The sequence below is a fragment of the Bombina bombina genome, chromosome 9 (genome assembly GCF_027579735.1).
Source record: "Bombina bombina isolate aBomBom1 chromosome 9, aBomBom1.pri, whole genome shotgun sequence".
NCBI classification, from domain to species: domain Eukaryota; kingdom Metazoa; phylum Chordata; class Amphibia; order Anura; family Bombinatoridae; genus Bombina; species Bombina bombina.
The window spans coordinates 15550376-15565375 of NC_069507.1; the positions used below are offsets into that span (position 1 = coordinate 15550376).

Here is a 15000-nt window from a genome sequence, read left to right on the forward strand (position 1 = left end):
TCCTGGCCGTGTAGGACAAGACTTCAAAAGGTGGCCCTGTAACCCACAATAGAGGCAGAACCCCTCCCTCCTCCTAAAGGCCCTCTACGCCACGGAGAGGCACGTGAATCCCAGCTGCATCGGCTCAGCAGTACCTGGTGACTCAGGACCAGGAGGCATGGGAGGAGAGGGAGGCATGGGTGGGAACGAACACGTAGGAGACAACGGAACAGGAGGCTTACGCAAGCGCTCCTTGAAAGAGGGCCTCTCTCTGAGTCTGATATCAATTAGGATCAAAAAAGACACCAATGCCTCGAGATCCTCTGGTAAATCTCTGGCAGCAACTACGTCTTTAATCGCATCAGAGAGCCCATGAAAGAAGGCGGCAACAAGGGCTTCATTGTTCCAACCTACCTCTGCGGCAAGCGTATGGAAGCAACAGATCTTGTACCTTGCTGAATGGACATGAGTCGTTTAGCAGCAGAGGAGGAGCAAGCTGGAACATCATATACCCTTCAAAAGGAGGCCACAAATTCAGGGTAATTTGAAATCACAGGTTTATTAGTCTCCCACAAGGGATTAGCCCAGGCAAGAGCTGTGTCAGAGAGTAACGAAATGAGAAATCACACCTTAGCTCTGTCAGAGGGAAACGCCTGAGGTAACATCTCAAAGTAAATGCCCACCTGGTTCAAAAACCCTCTGCACTGAATAGGATCACCTCCATATCGCTGAGGTAGAGGTGCAGAAGTGGACATGCTCCTGGTAGGCATAGGTGCAGCAGCGGAAACAGGAGCAGCCATAACTTGCGGGACACTTTGGTCCAAATGTGCAGTGCGAGTCAGCAGGGTTTGCAGGGCTAGTGCAAATTGATCTAAGCGGTGATCCTGTACATCCATCCTGGAAATGATGGCTGGTAAAAGTGGATTATTAGCACCATCAGGATTCATGGCCTTTGCGTAATGTCAGGGTGCCAGGAATCAGACTGAGACGAGAAGTGCAAAAATAATCACACCTTTATTAATAGCAAAAAATAATAAAAAGTCCACAAGTCAAATAACAAGCCAGGAGTCAAAACCAGAGCTGGTAGTCAGACGAGCCGAGTCAGGAGCCAAAGCGAATAGTCAGACGAGCCGGAATCAGGAACCAGGAAAACAGCAGAGTTAGGAACAAGCCAGGGATCAGGAACCAGGAAGGACGTCAGGCAGCCAGGTAATACACAGGAACTCTCACAAACAGGTCTGAGACAAAACAAAGGCAAAGCATACTGAACAGAGGCCCTTTAAATAATAAGTGATGACATCACAATTCTGAGACTGCATCCTGTCTCACATGGATGATGCACACCAGTCTGGCCATAAAAGGAAGTGCAGGAATTGAGCAGCATCCCCCACAATGCACCATAGTCAGGAAGAGAGGTTAGTAAAATGGCTGCCAGCAGCACATGGCAAACACAACAGGGAAAAAACCCTGACACTCCATACAGAGCTCTATTAATGTGTAACTCATATTACTAATGACACAGGACTTTGCTATTATTGATTGTGATGACTAGAGTGTATTTTAACGCTTATAATTCTCATAATAAAGTTTATTTACAAAATACATACATATATATATATATATATATATATATACGTTGATTGGAGTAGCCATGTTAGTCCAGAGATTTAGATATCAAAATAACAAGAGTATTGCATTGAGCAATGATACTTTTTTTATTGGACTAACTATACATTTATAAGATGACAAGCTTTCGGAAGAGTTCCTTCCTTTATCAAGTCTGAAGCAATACTAACCAATTCAATGGAATTTACAGATTGTATCTTAAAACACAGACTTGATAAAGGAAGGAACTCTTCCGAAAGCTTGTCATCTTATAAATGTATAGTTAGTCCAATAAAAAAAGTATCATTGCTCAATGCAATACTCTTGTTATTTTGATATATATATATATATATATATATGTAGAAATGGTTAAAATTTAAAGCGACAGTTTAGTCAAAATTAAACGTTTATGATTCAGATAGGCATGTCATTTTAAACAACTTTCGAAATTTATTTTTATCATCAAATTTGCTTTGTTTTCTTGGTATTCACTGTTGAAAGCTAAACTTTCATAGGCTGAGATAAGGGGGAAATCTGCAGAGGCTTTAGATAGAAGGTAATCACTGAGGTAAAAAGTATATTAATATAACTGTTGTTTATGCAATACTGGGGAATGGGTAATAAAGGGATTGTCTATCTTTTGAAACAATAAAAAATAGTGGAGTTGAATGTCCCTTTAAGTTAAATCAGTGCTGTATTAGTTTTGTATTTTTTGCTAATCCCCATTGGCTGAGAAGGATGTCTGCCTCTGATTTACTGGGGGAGAGGTACAATGAAATGGTGGTTTACTTGATTTTAAAAAAACAACAACATAAAAACAGAAATACACTTAGAAAACCCCATTTTAGATTACGCAAAAAAGTTCCTTTAAATTAGAAATATAAAAATGTCTCATAGTAAAATGTAAATACATAAAATCTATTATATTTTTCTTGGTCAAGTTTCTCCTTTAAAATTGCCCTTATTTATTTTACAATAATATGTAAATTAGACCCAGCCAGCTGAATCCATCGGATCTACAGGATATGGCACCGTATTCTGTCCCTGAGCTGTGACCACTAAACACACACAGGACAGTGGGGGACTCACATTGATGACAGTGCCACAGGTTTTCAGGCTGAAGTTGACATTCACATGGGTGCCGTTGGATACACCTTTGCATGATGAATTTGTCAGATACAGTTCCAGGCCGCCCACCAAGTCCTTGGGCACAGCAACCTCTACAGAGTTGGGTTTGCACAGCACAGGGACTGAAAGAAAAGAGATGCATCACAGCAATACAAAAACAGTTACCCAATGGGCCAGGCCTGACTATCTGCATAAATATAACCTATTAGAAAGTTTACTAGTTTCTTGGTCTATTCCCTGGAGTTGTCAGCGTTAAATATGTTTTATCATAGACAGATATCTGAGCAGGAAAAAAATCCTCTCTCATAACCAATGACTTGCTCCGACCCCAGACACAAAGGAAATAAAATGAGAACTAAGATAACTATCATTCGGCGAGATTACGAGTTTTGCGGTAACAGGGGTGCGTTGCTAACGAGCCTTTTTTTCCCACCGCTCCCTTAAGACAATGCTGGTATTACAGGTTTTTTTAAACCTGGCGTTAGCCGCAAAAATGTGAGAGTAGAGCAAAATTTAGCTCCACATCTCACCTCAGAGGTGAGCTGGCTAAACGTGCTTGTGCACAATTTCCCCATAGGAAACAAAGGGGCTGAGCTGGCTGAAAAAAAACCTAACACCTGCAAAAAAGCAGCGTTCAGCTAATAACGCAGCCCCCATTGTTTCCTATGGGGAAATTAATTTTATGTCTGCACCTAACACCCTAACTTGAACCCCGAGTCCAAACACCCCTGGTATTACACTTCTTAACCCCTAATCTGCCGCCCCCGCTATCGCTGACACCTACATTATATTTATGAACCCCTAATCTGCTGCCCCAACATCGCCGACACCTACATTATATTTATTAACCCCTAATCTGCCCCCCCCCCAACGTCGCCGCCACTATTATAAATTTATTAACCCCTAATCTGCCGCCGCCAAAGTCGCCACCACTATTATAAATTTATTAACCCCTAAACCTAAGTCTAACCCTAACCCTAACACCCCCCCTAATTTAAATATAATTTAAATACATCTAAATAAAATAACTACAATTAAATAAATTATTCCTATTTAAAACTAAATACTTACCGATAAAATAAACCCTAAGCTAGCTACAATATAACTAATAATTACATTGTAGCTATTTTAGGATTTATATTTATTTTACAGGCAACTTTGTATTTATTTTAATTAGGTAGAATAGTTATTAAATAGTTATTAACTATTTTATAACTTCCTAGTTAAAATAAGTACAAAAGTACCTGTAAAATAACCCCTAACCTAAGTTACAATTACACCTAACACTACACTATAATTAAACTAATTACCTAAACTACCTACAATTAATTACAATTAAATTAAATAAACTAAATTACGAAAAACAACAAACACTAAATTACAGAAAATAAAAAAATAATTACAAGAATTTTAAACTAATTACACCTAATCTAATCCCCCTAATAAAATAAAAAAGCCCCCCAAAATAATAAAATTCCCTACCCTATACTAAATTACAAATCAGCTCTTTCACCTGTAAAAAAAATACAATACCCCCCCCCCAACATTGAAACCCACCACCCACCCCTACTCTAAAACCCACCCAATCCCCCCTTAAAAAAAACCTAACACTACCCCCTGAAGATCACCCTACCTTGAGACGTCTTCACCCAGCCGGGCACAAGTGGACCTCCAGAGGGGCAGAAGTCTTCATCCGATCCGGGCAGAAGAGGTCCTCCAAGCGGCAGAAGTCTTCATCCAGGCGGCATCTTCTATCTTCATCCATCCGGAGCGGAGCGGGTCCATCTTCAATCCATGGGACCTCAATCCTATTGGCTGATTGCATCAGCCAATAGGATTTTTCCTACCTTAATTCCGATTGGCTGATAGAATCCTATCAGCCAATCGGAATTCAAGGGACACCATCTTGGATGACATCATTTAAAGGAACCTTCATTCTTTGCTTGGACTTTGTTTGAAGAGGATGCTCCGCGTCGGCTGGATTGAAGATAGAAGATGCCGCCTGGATGAAGACTTCTGCCACTTGGAGGACCTCTTCTGCCCGGATCGGATGAAGACTTCTGCCCCTCTGGAGGTCCACTTGTGCCCGGCTGGGTGAAGACGGCTCAAGGTAGGGTGATCTTCAGGGGGTAGTGTTAGGTTTTTTTTAAGGGGGGGATCGGGTGGGTTTTAGAGTAGGGTTGGGTGTGTGGGTGGTGGGTTTTAATGTTGATGGGGGTATTGTAGTTTTTTTTACAGGTAAAAGAGCTGATTACTTTGGGGCAATGCCCCGCAAAAGGCCCTTTTAAGGGCTATTTGTAATTTAGTGTAGGGTAGGGAATTTTATTATTTTGGGGGGCTTTTTATTTTATTAGGGGGATTAGATTAGGTGTAATTAGTTTAAAAAATTTGTAATTATTTTTTTATTTTCTGTAATTTAGTGTTTGTTGTTTTTCGTACTTTAGTTTATTTTATTTAATTGTAGGTAGTTTAGGTAATTAATTTAATTATAGTGTAGTGTTAGGTGTAATTGTAACTTAGGTTAGGATTTATTTTACAGGTAAATTTGTACTTATTTTAACTAGGTAGCTATTAAATAGTTAATAACTATTTAATAACTATTCTACCTAGTTAAAATAAATACTAAGTTGCCTGTAAAATAAATATAAACCCTAAGCTAGCTACAATGTAACTATTAGTTATATTGTAGCTAGCTTAGGGTTTATTTTATAGATAAGTATTTAGTTTTAAATAGGATTAATTTATTTAATTGTAGTAATTTTATTTAGTTTTAATTAAATTATATTTAAGTTAGGGGGGGTTAGACTTAGGGTTAGACTTAGGTTTAGGGGTTAATAAATTTAATATAGTAGCAGCAACTTTGGGGCGGCAGATAAGGGGTTAATAAATGTAGATAGGTGTTGGCGATGTTAGGGATGGCAGATTAGGGGTTAATAAAAATGTAACTAGTGTTTGCGAGGCTGGAGTGCGTCGGTTTAGGGGTTAATATATTTATTAAAGTGGCGGCGATGTCCGGGCGGCAGATTAGGGGTTAAATCATTTATTTAAGTGTTTGCGATGTGGGGGGGCTCGGTTTAGGGGTTAATAGGTAGTTTATGGGTGTTAGTGTTCTTTTTAGCACTTTAGTTAAGAGTTTTATGTTACGGCGTTAGCCCATAAAACTCTTAACTACTGACTTTTAATGCGGTAGGAGTCTTGACAGGAGAGGGTCAACCGCTCACTTCTTCCAAGATTCTTAGTACCAGTGTTAGGCAAATCCCATTAAAAAGATAGGATACGCAATTGACGTAAGGGGATTTGCGGTAAGCTCGAGTCGCGGATGAAAAGTTAGCGGTACACCTGTACCTGCCAGACTCGTAATACCAGTGGGCGTTTAAAAGCAGCGTTGGGACCTCTCAACGCTGCTTTTAAGGCTAACGCAAGACTCGTAATCTAGGCGAGTGTTAGAGCTTAAAAAAAAAAAAGATCCAAACTTAACCCCTCATTGCTTGACTGGCAGAAATACAAAATGGGTTAAACCTCAATGACCTGAAACAAGCTAATTTCATATAGATTTGAGGCATAAGCCCTAACATGACATACTGTGAGCTGGGGCATCAGTATATTGTGTTTTATTTTACAGTGACCCTAAGAACTGTTCTCACTAGCACACGGGCCCCAGTGTGACCTAAATTCCATAGGAACTAATTTAGAATTTTTAAAGACTTTTCTGTAAACTGCAATTCAGGACTTTAGTGCAATTTCTATATGAACCTGTGAGAGCAAATTATTATTTCAATACAAAGTCATTATGTGCCTAGGATTAAGAAATAATGTCAGCAGGCAACTAAACTGAATTAGCTATCAGTGATTTGGGGTAATTTAATCATTAAAACCAATAAAGTTACATCTTAGATTCTAAGATTGTAGGTATACATGTATATTCCACTTATACTGTGCTATTATCTGCAATGATGTTGCACACAATTTTCAAAATTGATTAATTGTACATATTATGTTTCAATAATGTGACACCTGAAATGGTTAAAGGGGTGTGGCTTATTGTTTGCACATGCCTATAAAAGGCACTATGTTTGGTATTCAGTGTTACTTGACATGACTAAGGGCAACAAGCCCGAAACGTTGTCTTAGTCTATGTACCATGGGGAAACTCCAATAAATTCGTAAACTTTTGTACAACTTGGTAAATGCTGCTGTCTTTTGCACTATTTTACATTCGTATGCTGAGTTGGTGTGGAACCTCTGACAGACTTGCACCACTGTGGTCTCATATTGTGCTAGACATAATTTGTTGTTGCATTAATGGAGTTATCGCAGGATTCACATTGTGTTTTCTCAGACGTTAACATAAGGAAATGTAATCTGCCAATGGCAGTGCACAGTGTCACAATAAACTAATACATTGTGGCGCATTACACACGCTAAAGACAATCACATGATTTAGCACCAGGACTGAGGCTAAAGAAAACTAAAAAGTTTTGTTTAATTTAATTTTTTAAATACATTTAATAAAAACCAAACAGATACAATTTATTTTATAACACACAACAATATGTCCCTGAAAAACACCTTAGTAGTCATCAAACACTCTGTACATCATCTCAGACAGACCAAAATGTATCACAAGGAGATGGGATTCCATAAAAATATTGCAACAGTTTGAGCGATATAATGAATATATTTACAAAACGACAGACTCTTAAATAGGTCTCACAAAGATATAGCATTGTTTAACAACTATAGATCTCCAGATAGATTTATTTGACTCTGATATAACCAGGGCCCCATTTATCAAGCCGCAAGCTTGCGGTTTGTTTGTCATCTTGCGTCAACGTACAAATGTATATTTAAAAAGCAACAATGCAGATTATATATCATAGGACATCTGTGGTGTCTAAATTGTGATTTTATAATGGATGAGTCATTCTGTGCCATCTGACAAACTGCTTTGTAAAGTTATCATTAATGCAATGAATACATTTGTGTGTATATCCCGCGCCTACATCTGAGATTTACATTCTTGTAGCTGTCGCACACAATAGAACTCAATAGGAAATACAGAGGAAGGCTTCACCCATAACTGTATAATAAGCCAATATAGCTGGTCCCCACATTACTTATGGATTGTGCTCACCATATAAAGAGCCAATATAGCTGGTCCCTACATTACTTATGGATTGTGCTCACCATATAAAGAGCCAATATAGCTGGTCCCCACATTACTTATGGATTGTGCTCACCATATAAAGAGCCAATATAGCTGGTCCCCACATTACTTATGGATTGTGCTCACCATATAAAGAGCCAATATAGCTGGTCCCCACATTACTTATGGATTGTGCTCACCATATAAAGAGCCAATATAGCTGGTCCCCACATTACTTATGGATTGTGCTCACCATATAAAGAGCCAATATAGCTGGTCCCCACATTACTTATGGATTGTGCTCACCATATAAAGAGCCAATATAGCTGGTCCCCACATTACTTATGGATTGTTCTCACCATATAAAGAGCCAATATAGCTGGTCCCCACATTACTTATGGATTGTGCTCACCATATTAAAAGGAAGCTCTCATTAGAATTTGGTTATTTTTGTTATTAGATATCATGTTAGCTTTTTAATCGCTAGATGAAATGAACAGATCAAGAGATAAATGTTTTATGTTTTTTAAATCACTAACAATATTTGTGCACAACAAATTGTATTAAACAAAAACATCTTTAAACATTTTTATTTGAAATACTGTCGCTATCACAATCTTCTGTAATCGCCTGGGTTTATTTAGTGCTTAAAGGGACAGTAAAGTTTAAAATAAACTTTTATGATTCATATAGGACATGTCATTTTAAACAACTTTCCAATTTACTTTTATCATCAAAATTGCCTTGTTCTTTTGGAATTCTTAGTTGAAAGCTAAACCTAGGTAGGCTCATATGCTAATGTCTAAGCCCTTGAAGGCCACCTCTTATCTCAGTGCATTTTGACAGTGTTTCATAGCTAGACTGCTCTATTTAATGTGTGCCATATAGATAACTTTGTGCTCGCTCCCGTGGAGTTATTTAGAAGTCAGCACTGATTGGCTAAAATGCAAGTCTGTCAAAAGAACTGAGATAAGGGGCAGTCTGTAGAGGCTTAGATACAAGGTAATCACTGAGGTAAAAAGTGTATTTATATAAAAGTGTTTGTTATGCAAAACTGGAGAATAGCAAATAAAGGGATTATCTATCTTTTTAAACAACAACATTTTTTGGTGTTTACTGTCCCTTTAAACAAACACTGAAGCATCTTCTTGTGGTAATTGAAGAGATGCTGCCCTGTGCAGAGTGTTTCTCCGTGGCAAGCTTGTTCTTGTTAATACTGACACAAATCAGTGCTCTATGGGTCCTGGCACTGACATCGTTGCGGATTTCCTGCCACAGGGCACTTTTTGGGTGTTTGGTGTCTTTCTTACCCATTTATTTGTTGCTCTTCACATTGATTTTGACGCAATAAGGTTTAACTGCAGTCAGGAATTATCAAGCAGTGATCATCAGACAGCTGCTTCCGACCCTCTTACCACCTTTTAGGTGAAGAATTTCAATCTCCCTAGTCTCGTCCGACTGGGGAGCTTGACAGCTCCTGCTCGCGCGTGATTGGATGTGTGCGGGCAGGGGGCGGGGCTGCAAGTGTAATATAGCGCTTGAGTACAACGTTAAATTTGTGCAGTGGATTGCTGCCCACCAGAGGAGCGAATATTTAGGCCCCTGTCCGCCCTTAATTGATAAATTAAGCCCATTGCGTCAGTATCATCTCCCTTCCAGTGGAATAAAGATCAGAAGGTAAGCGCCTGTCAGCGGACGTGTGAGGCAAAAAAATATCACTAACCAGTAACCACTAAATCCTACTTTTGTACAAAAATACATAGACCTAGAGTGACTTATTGCTGCATTAATTTAAAGAGACAGAGTACGATCACATAAGTTTACCTTATACTATCAGTACCTATATATTTAAAACAACAGTAATTGTTATCTATGTGTAACCAGCTAAACTACCTCACTCATGTTAATGTTTTTGGCTGGGTATGTAGCCATATGAGTATTTAGTATAGTGTTTAATTGTATGTATATCTTATTCTATTTTAAAGTAAAAAATATACAATAAAAAAAATAAATGAAGCAATTTGGAGAAGATAAATGCTCAGATGGGAGTGACGGAGATTAATTGCTTGCAGGGCCAGACCGGCCTACCGGGAGATTTTCCAGTGGGCCACCGCAGGGCCACATCAATTGAGGAAGCAGAGCCTGCACAGGGAGCCTCCAGGTAGGTTACGGAGCAAGCCTTGTGCCCACGCACAGCACATCTATTCTTTCAAGGCCGCTCTGCTCCTGGCAGCAGTGCCATGAGCGGATGAGGGCAGATCAGGTGACGCAGCGTTGCGTGGATGGGAGAAGTCGCTCACAGACTCAGATGAGGGAGTCCACAGAGCAGCCAGACTTTTCAGGCATGTTGAAGGTTGGGGGGGGGGGGGGGCGGAATTCTAGCCTTTTCCATGGCTGCTTGGATTTTCCAGTCCAGTCCTGATTGCTTGTCCTGTGGGACGCTTCTCACTCAGGGTAATTTAGCTCTCTTCTGTCTTTAACAGAAGATGTTCCTGTTGTATATCAGTCTGATCGCATCCAGTCCAGCCCCAAAATACCAGGAAATTCTCCTCTGAACAAAGAATTTGTACAGCTAACTACAGGCGTACGTTTCATCCTGTGTTGGTCTCACCAGTAGAGCTGCAATAGGCTAGGGGTCCCAATCACCCGAAGGAAGATAAAATCCCCAAGGGTGATTTGCATATAATTTGTCACCTGGGGAGAAAAAACAACACTGTATATCAAATATTAAAGAGACAAAATATTAATTAAATACATGATCACATGTGAAATTAGTGTTTAATATATCATTAGTTCTGGTGGTGTCAATGTTTTTATATAAAATAAATTGGGCTAGACTACAATTGGCGCAGGGAAACACAAAAAGCAATATCACGACCATGCTAACTAGTGCGTATGTTACAAGTTGAAAGTAAACATTTGCGCTCAAACACAAACAGAAACTTTGCTTGAAGAATTTGCACATCATTGCAGTCAGGGGTTTTGAAGTTATAATAATTATGTAAAAAAAAGATGTATTTATATATATTTTTTAAATTCTGAATGGTCTTCAATCGCTGACCGGGCGGGACAATGTGTTACATCATAAAATCCGGAACTTTCCCAGTTTTCCTGGACATATGGAAACCCTACCTGAAGTTAGCATAAGTTTTACTTGTTAATATAATCAGTGATAGTTTTATACAGCTCATACATACAGCTGCGTTATTAAATGATATCACAATACAAATCTTATCAGATCCGGCGCCAGGTGTATAGAATAATGTAAATAAAATTTAAGAAGTGTATAATCTTCATTGTTTATGTATCCGACACAATATACTAAGATAAATTGTGTGTATAGATTGTATGACAATACGGCTCTCTCCCGTCTGTAATGTTAGATATAGTGAAAGGACTTTACAATTCTATTGCTCATTACTTTGCAGATTACGTTTGCATTATTTAAATTAGATAACGGTATTTTCACATGATTGACACATGATTGATTTTGCTTATACAGGGAGTGCAGAATTATTAGGCAAATGAGTATTTTGACCACATCATCCTCTTTATGCATGTTGTCTTACTCCAAGCTGTATAGGCTCGAAAGCCTACTACCAATTAAGCATATTAGGTGATGTGCATCTCTGTAATGAGAAGGGGTGTGGTCTAATGACATCAACACCCTATATCAGGTGTGCATAATTATTAGGCAACTTCCTTTCCTTTGGCAAAATGGGTCAAAAGAAGGACTTGACAGGCTCAGAAAAGTCAAAAATAGTGAGATATCTTGCAGAGGGATGCAGCACTCTTAAAATTGCAAAGCTTCTGAAGCGTGATCATCGAACAATCAAGCGTTTCATTCAAAATAGTCAACAGGGTCGCAAGAAGCATGTCGAAAAACCAAGGCGCAAAATAACTGCCCATGAACTGAGAAAAGTCAAGCGTGCAGCTGCCAAGATGTCACTTGCCACCAGTTTGGCCATATTTCAGAGCTGCAACATCACTGGAGTGCCCAAAAGAACAAGGTGTGCAATACTCAGAGACATGGCCAAGGTAAGAAAGGCTGAAAGACGACCACCACTGAACAAGACACACAAGCTGAAACGTCAAGACTGGGCCAAGAAATATCTCAAGACTGATTTTTCTAAGGTTTTATGGACTGATGAAATGAGAGTGAGTCTTGATGGGCCAGATGGATGGGCCCGTGGCTGGATTCGTAAAGGGCAGAGAGCTCCAGTCCGACTCAGACGCCAGCAAGGTGGAGGTGGAGTACTGGTTTGGGCTGGTATCATCAAAGATGAGCTTGTGGGGCCTTTTCGGGTTGAGGATGGAGTCAAGCTCAACTCCCAGTCCTACTGCCAGTTTCTGGAAGACACCTTCTTCAAGCAGTGGTACAGGAAGAAGTCTGCATCCTTCAAGAAAAACATGATTTTCATGCAGGACAATGCTCCATCACACGCGTCCAAGTACTCCACAGCGTGGCTGGCAAGAAAGGGTATAAAAGAAGAAAATCTAATGACATGGCCTCCTTGTTCACCTGATCTGAACCCCATTGAGAACCTGTGGTCCATCATCAAATGTGAGATTTACAAGGAGGGAAAACAGTACACCTCTCTGAACAGTGTCTGGGAGGCTGTGGTTGCTGCTGCACGCAATGTTGATGGTGAACAGATCAAAACACTGACAGAATCCATGGATGGCAGGCTTTTGAGTGTCCTTGCAAAGAAAGGTGGCTATATTGGTCACTGATTTGTTTTTGTTTTGTTTTTGAATGTCAGAAATGTATATTTGTGAATGTTGAGATGTTATATTGGTTTCACTGGTAAAATTAAATAATTGAAATGGGTATATATTTATTTTTCGTTAAGTTGCCTAATAATTATGCACAGTAATAGTCACCTGCACACACAGATATCCCCCTAAAATAGCTAAAACTAAAAACAAACTAAAAACTACTTCCAAAAATATTCAGCTTTGATATTAATGAGTTTTTTGGGTTCATTGAGAACATGGTTGTTGTTCAATAATAAAATTAATCCTCAAAAATACAACTTGCCTAATAATTCTGCACTCCCTGTACATAATGAAAACAAAAACTGACTTTTTGGACATAATTAACATCTGATGTAATTTTTAGAAAATACAAACATGAAATTAAGTAGGCAGAGTACCAAGGGCTCTTTGATGGGATTTAAATGTAAAATAAAACTATTTAATTACAAAATGGTTAAGGTACTTGTGCACAGGCAGTCATATAGTGTGTACCTTAGGTTTAACTTAATATTGTAACAGCTGAGACATAATATCACTGTAATACCCTCCCGCAGTGTCACAACACATTCTTACATAATAAACATAAATAACACTTACCCAACAACAACCACTGAATTCTTCTGTCTGACATGTAGGAAAGAGGGACAGTGACTCCAGAAATATACGTTGTGAGTGCCTCCATGGAATTAATGTTGCACATAGAATCATCTCAAACCATTTGTAGATTCAGTGAGTATATCAGTCTATAGATCCTATAAATGATGAGTGTAGTCTATAGATCCTATAAATGATGAGTGTAGTCTAAAGCTCCTATAAATGATGAGTGGTCTAAAGCTCCTATAAATGATGAGTGGTCTAAAGCTCCTATAAATGATGAGTGTAGTCTATAGCTCCTATAAAGGATGAGTGTAGTCTATAGCTCCTATAAAGGATGAGTGTAGCCTATAGCTCCTATAAAGGATGAGTGTAGCCTATAGTTCCTATAAATGATGAGTGTAGCCTATAGTTCCTATAAATGATGAGTGTAGTCTATAGTTCCTATAAATGATGAGTGTAGCCTATAGTTCCTATAAATGATGAGTGTAGCCTATAGTTCCTATAAATGATGAGTGTAGTCTATAGCTCCTATAAATGATGAGTGTAGTCTATAGTTCCTATAAATGATGAGTGTAGTCTATAGTTCCTATAAATGATGAGTGTAGCCTATAGCTCCTATAAATGATGAGTGCAGCCTATAGTTCCTATAAATGATGAGTGTAGCCTATAGTTCCTATGAATGATGAGTGTAGTCTATAGTTCCTATAAATGATGAGTGTAGTCTATAGCTCATATAAATGATGAGTGTAGTCTATAGCTCCTATAAATGATGAGTGTAGCCTATAGTTCCTATAAATGATGAGTGTAGTCTATAGTTCCTATAAATGATGAGTGTAGTCTATAGTTCCTATAAATGATGAGTGTAGTCTATAGTTCCTATAAATGATGAGTGTAGTCTATAGTTCCTATAAATGATGAGTGTAGTCTATAGCTCCTATAAATGATGAGTGTAGTCTATAGTTCCTATAAATGATGAGTGTAGCATAAAACTCCTATAAATGATGAGTGTAGCATAAAACTCCTATAAATGATGAGTGTAGTCTATAGCTCCTATAAATGAGTGTAGTCTAAAGCTCCTAGAAATGATGAGTGTAGCCTATAGTTCCTATAAATGATGAGTGTAGCCTATAGTTCCTATAAATGATGAGTGTAGCCTAAAGCTCCTATAAATGATGAGTGTAGCCTATAGTTCCTATAAAGGATGAGTGCAGTCTAAAGCTCCTATAAATGAGTGTAGTCTATAGTTCCTATAAAGGATGAGTGTAGTCTAAAGCTCCGAAAAATGATGAGTGTAGCCTATAGTTCCTATAAAGGATGAGTGCAGTCTAAAGCTCCTATAAATGATGAGTGTAGTCTATAGTACCTATAAAGGATGAGTGTAGTCTAAAGCTCCGAAAAATGATGAGTGTAGCCTATAGTTCCTATAAAGGATGAGTGCAGTCTAAAGCTCCTATAAATGATGAGTGTAGTCTATAGTTCCTATAAAGGATGAGTGTAGTCTAAAGCTCCGAAAAATGATGAGTGTAGCCTATAGTTCCTATAAAGGATGAGTGTAGTCTAAAGCTCCTATAAATGATGAGTGTAGCCTATAGCTCCTATAAATGATGAGTCTAGTCTATAGTTCCTATAAATGATGTGTGTAGTCTATAGTTCCTATAAATGATGAATGCAGTCTATAGCTCCTATAAATGATGAGTGTAGTCTATAGTTCCTATAAATGATGAGTGTAGTCTATAGTTCCTATAAATGATGAGTGTAGTCTATAGCTCCTATAAATGATGAGTGTA

The 15000-nt window shown here is 38.5% G+C and overlaps 1 protein-coding gene across 4 annotated transcripts in view; it reads right to left on the minus strand.

The window, feature by feature from the left end:
* The window catches only part of OIT3 (oncoprotein induced transcript 3), a 150043-nt gene that overhangs the window by 10766 nt on the left and 124277 nt on the right, over nucleotides 1-15000 (minus strand). For all 4 annotated transcript variants that reach the window (XM_053691915.1, XM_053691914.1, XM_053691916.1 and 1 more), the window contains one exon: nucleotides 2674-2834. In XM_053691915.1, coding sequence (XP_053547890.1) covers nucleotides 2674-2834 — 161 coding nt within the window. The remainder of the gene's footprint in view (nucleotides 1-2673; nucleotides 2835-15000) is intronic.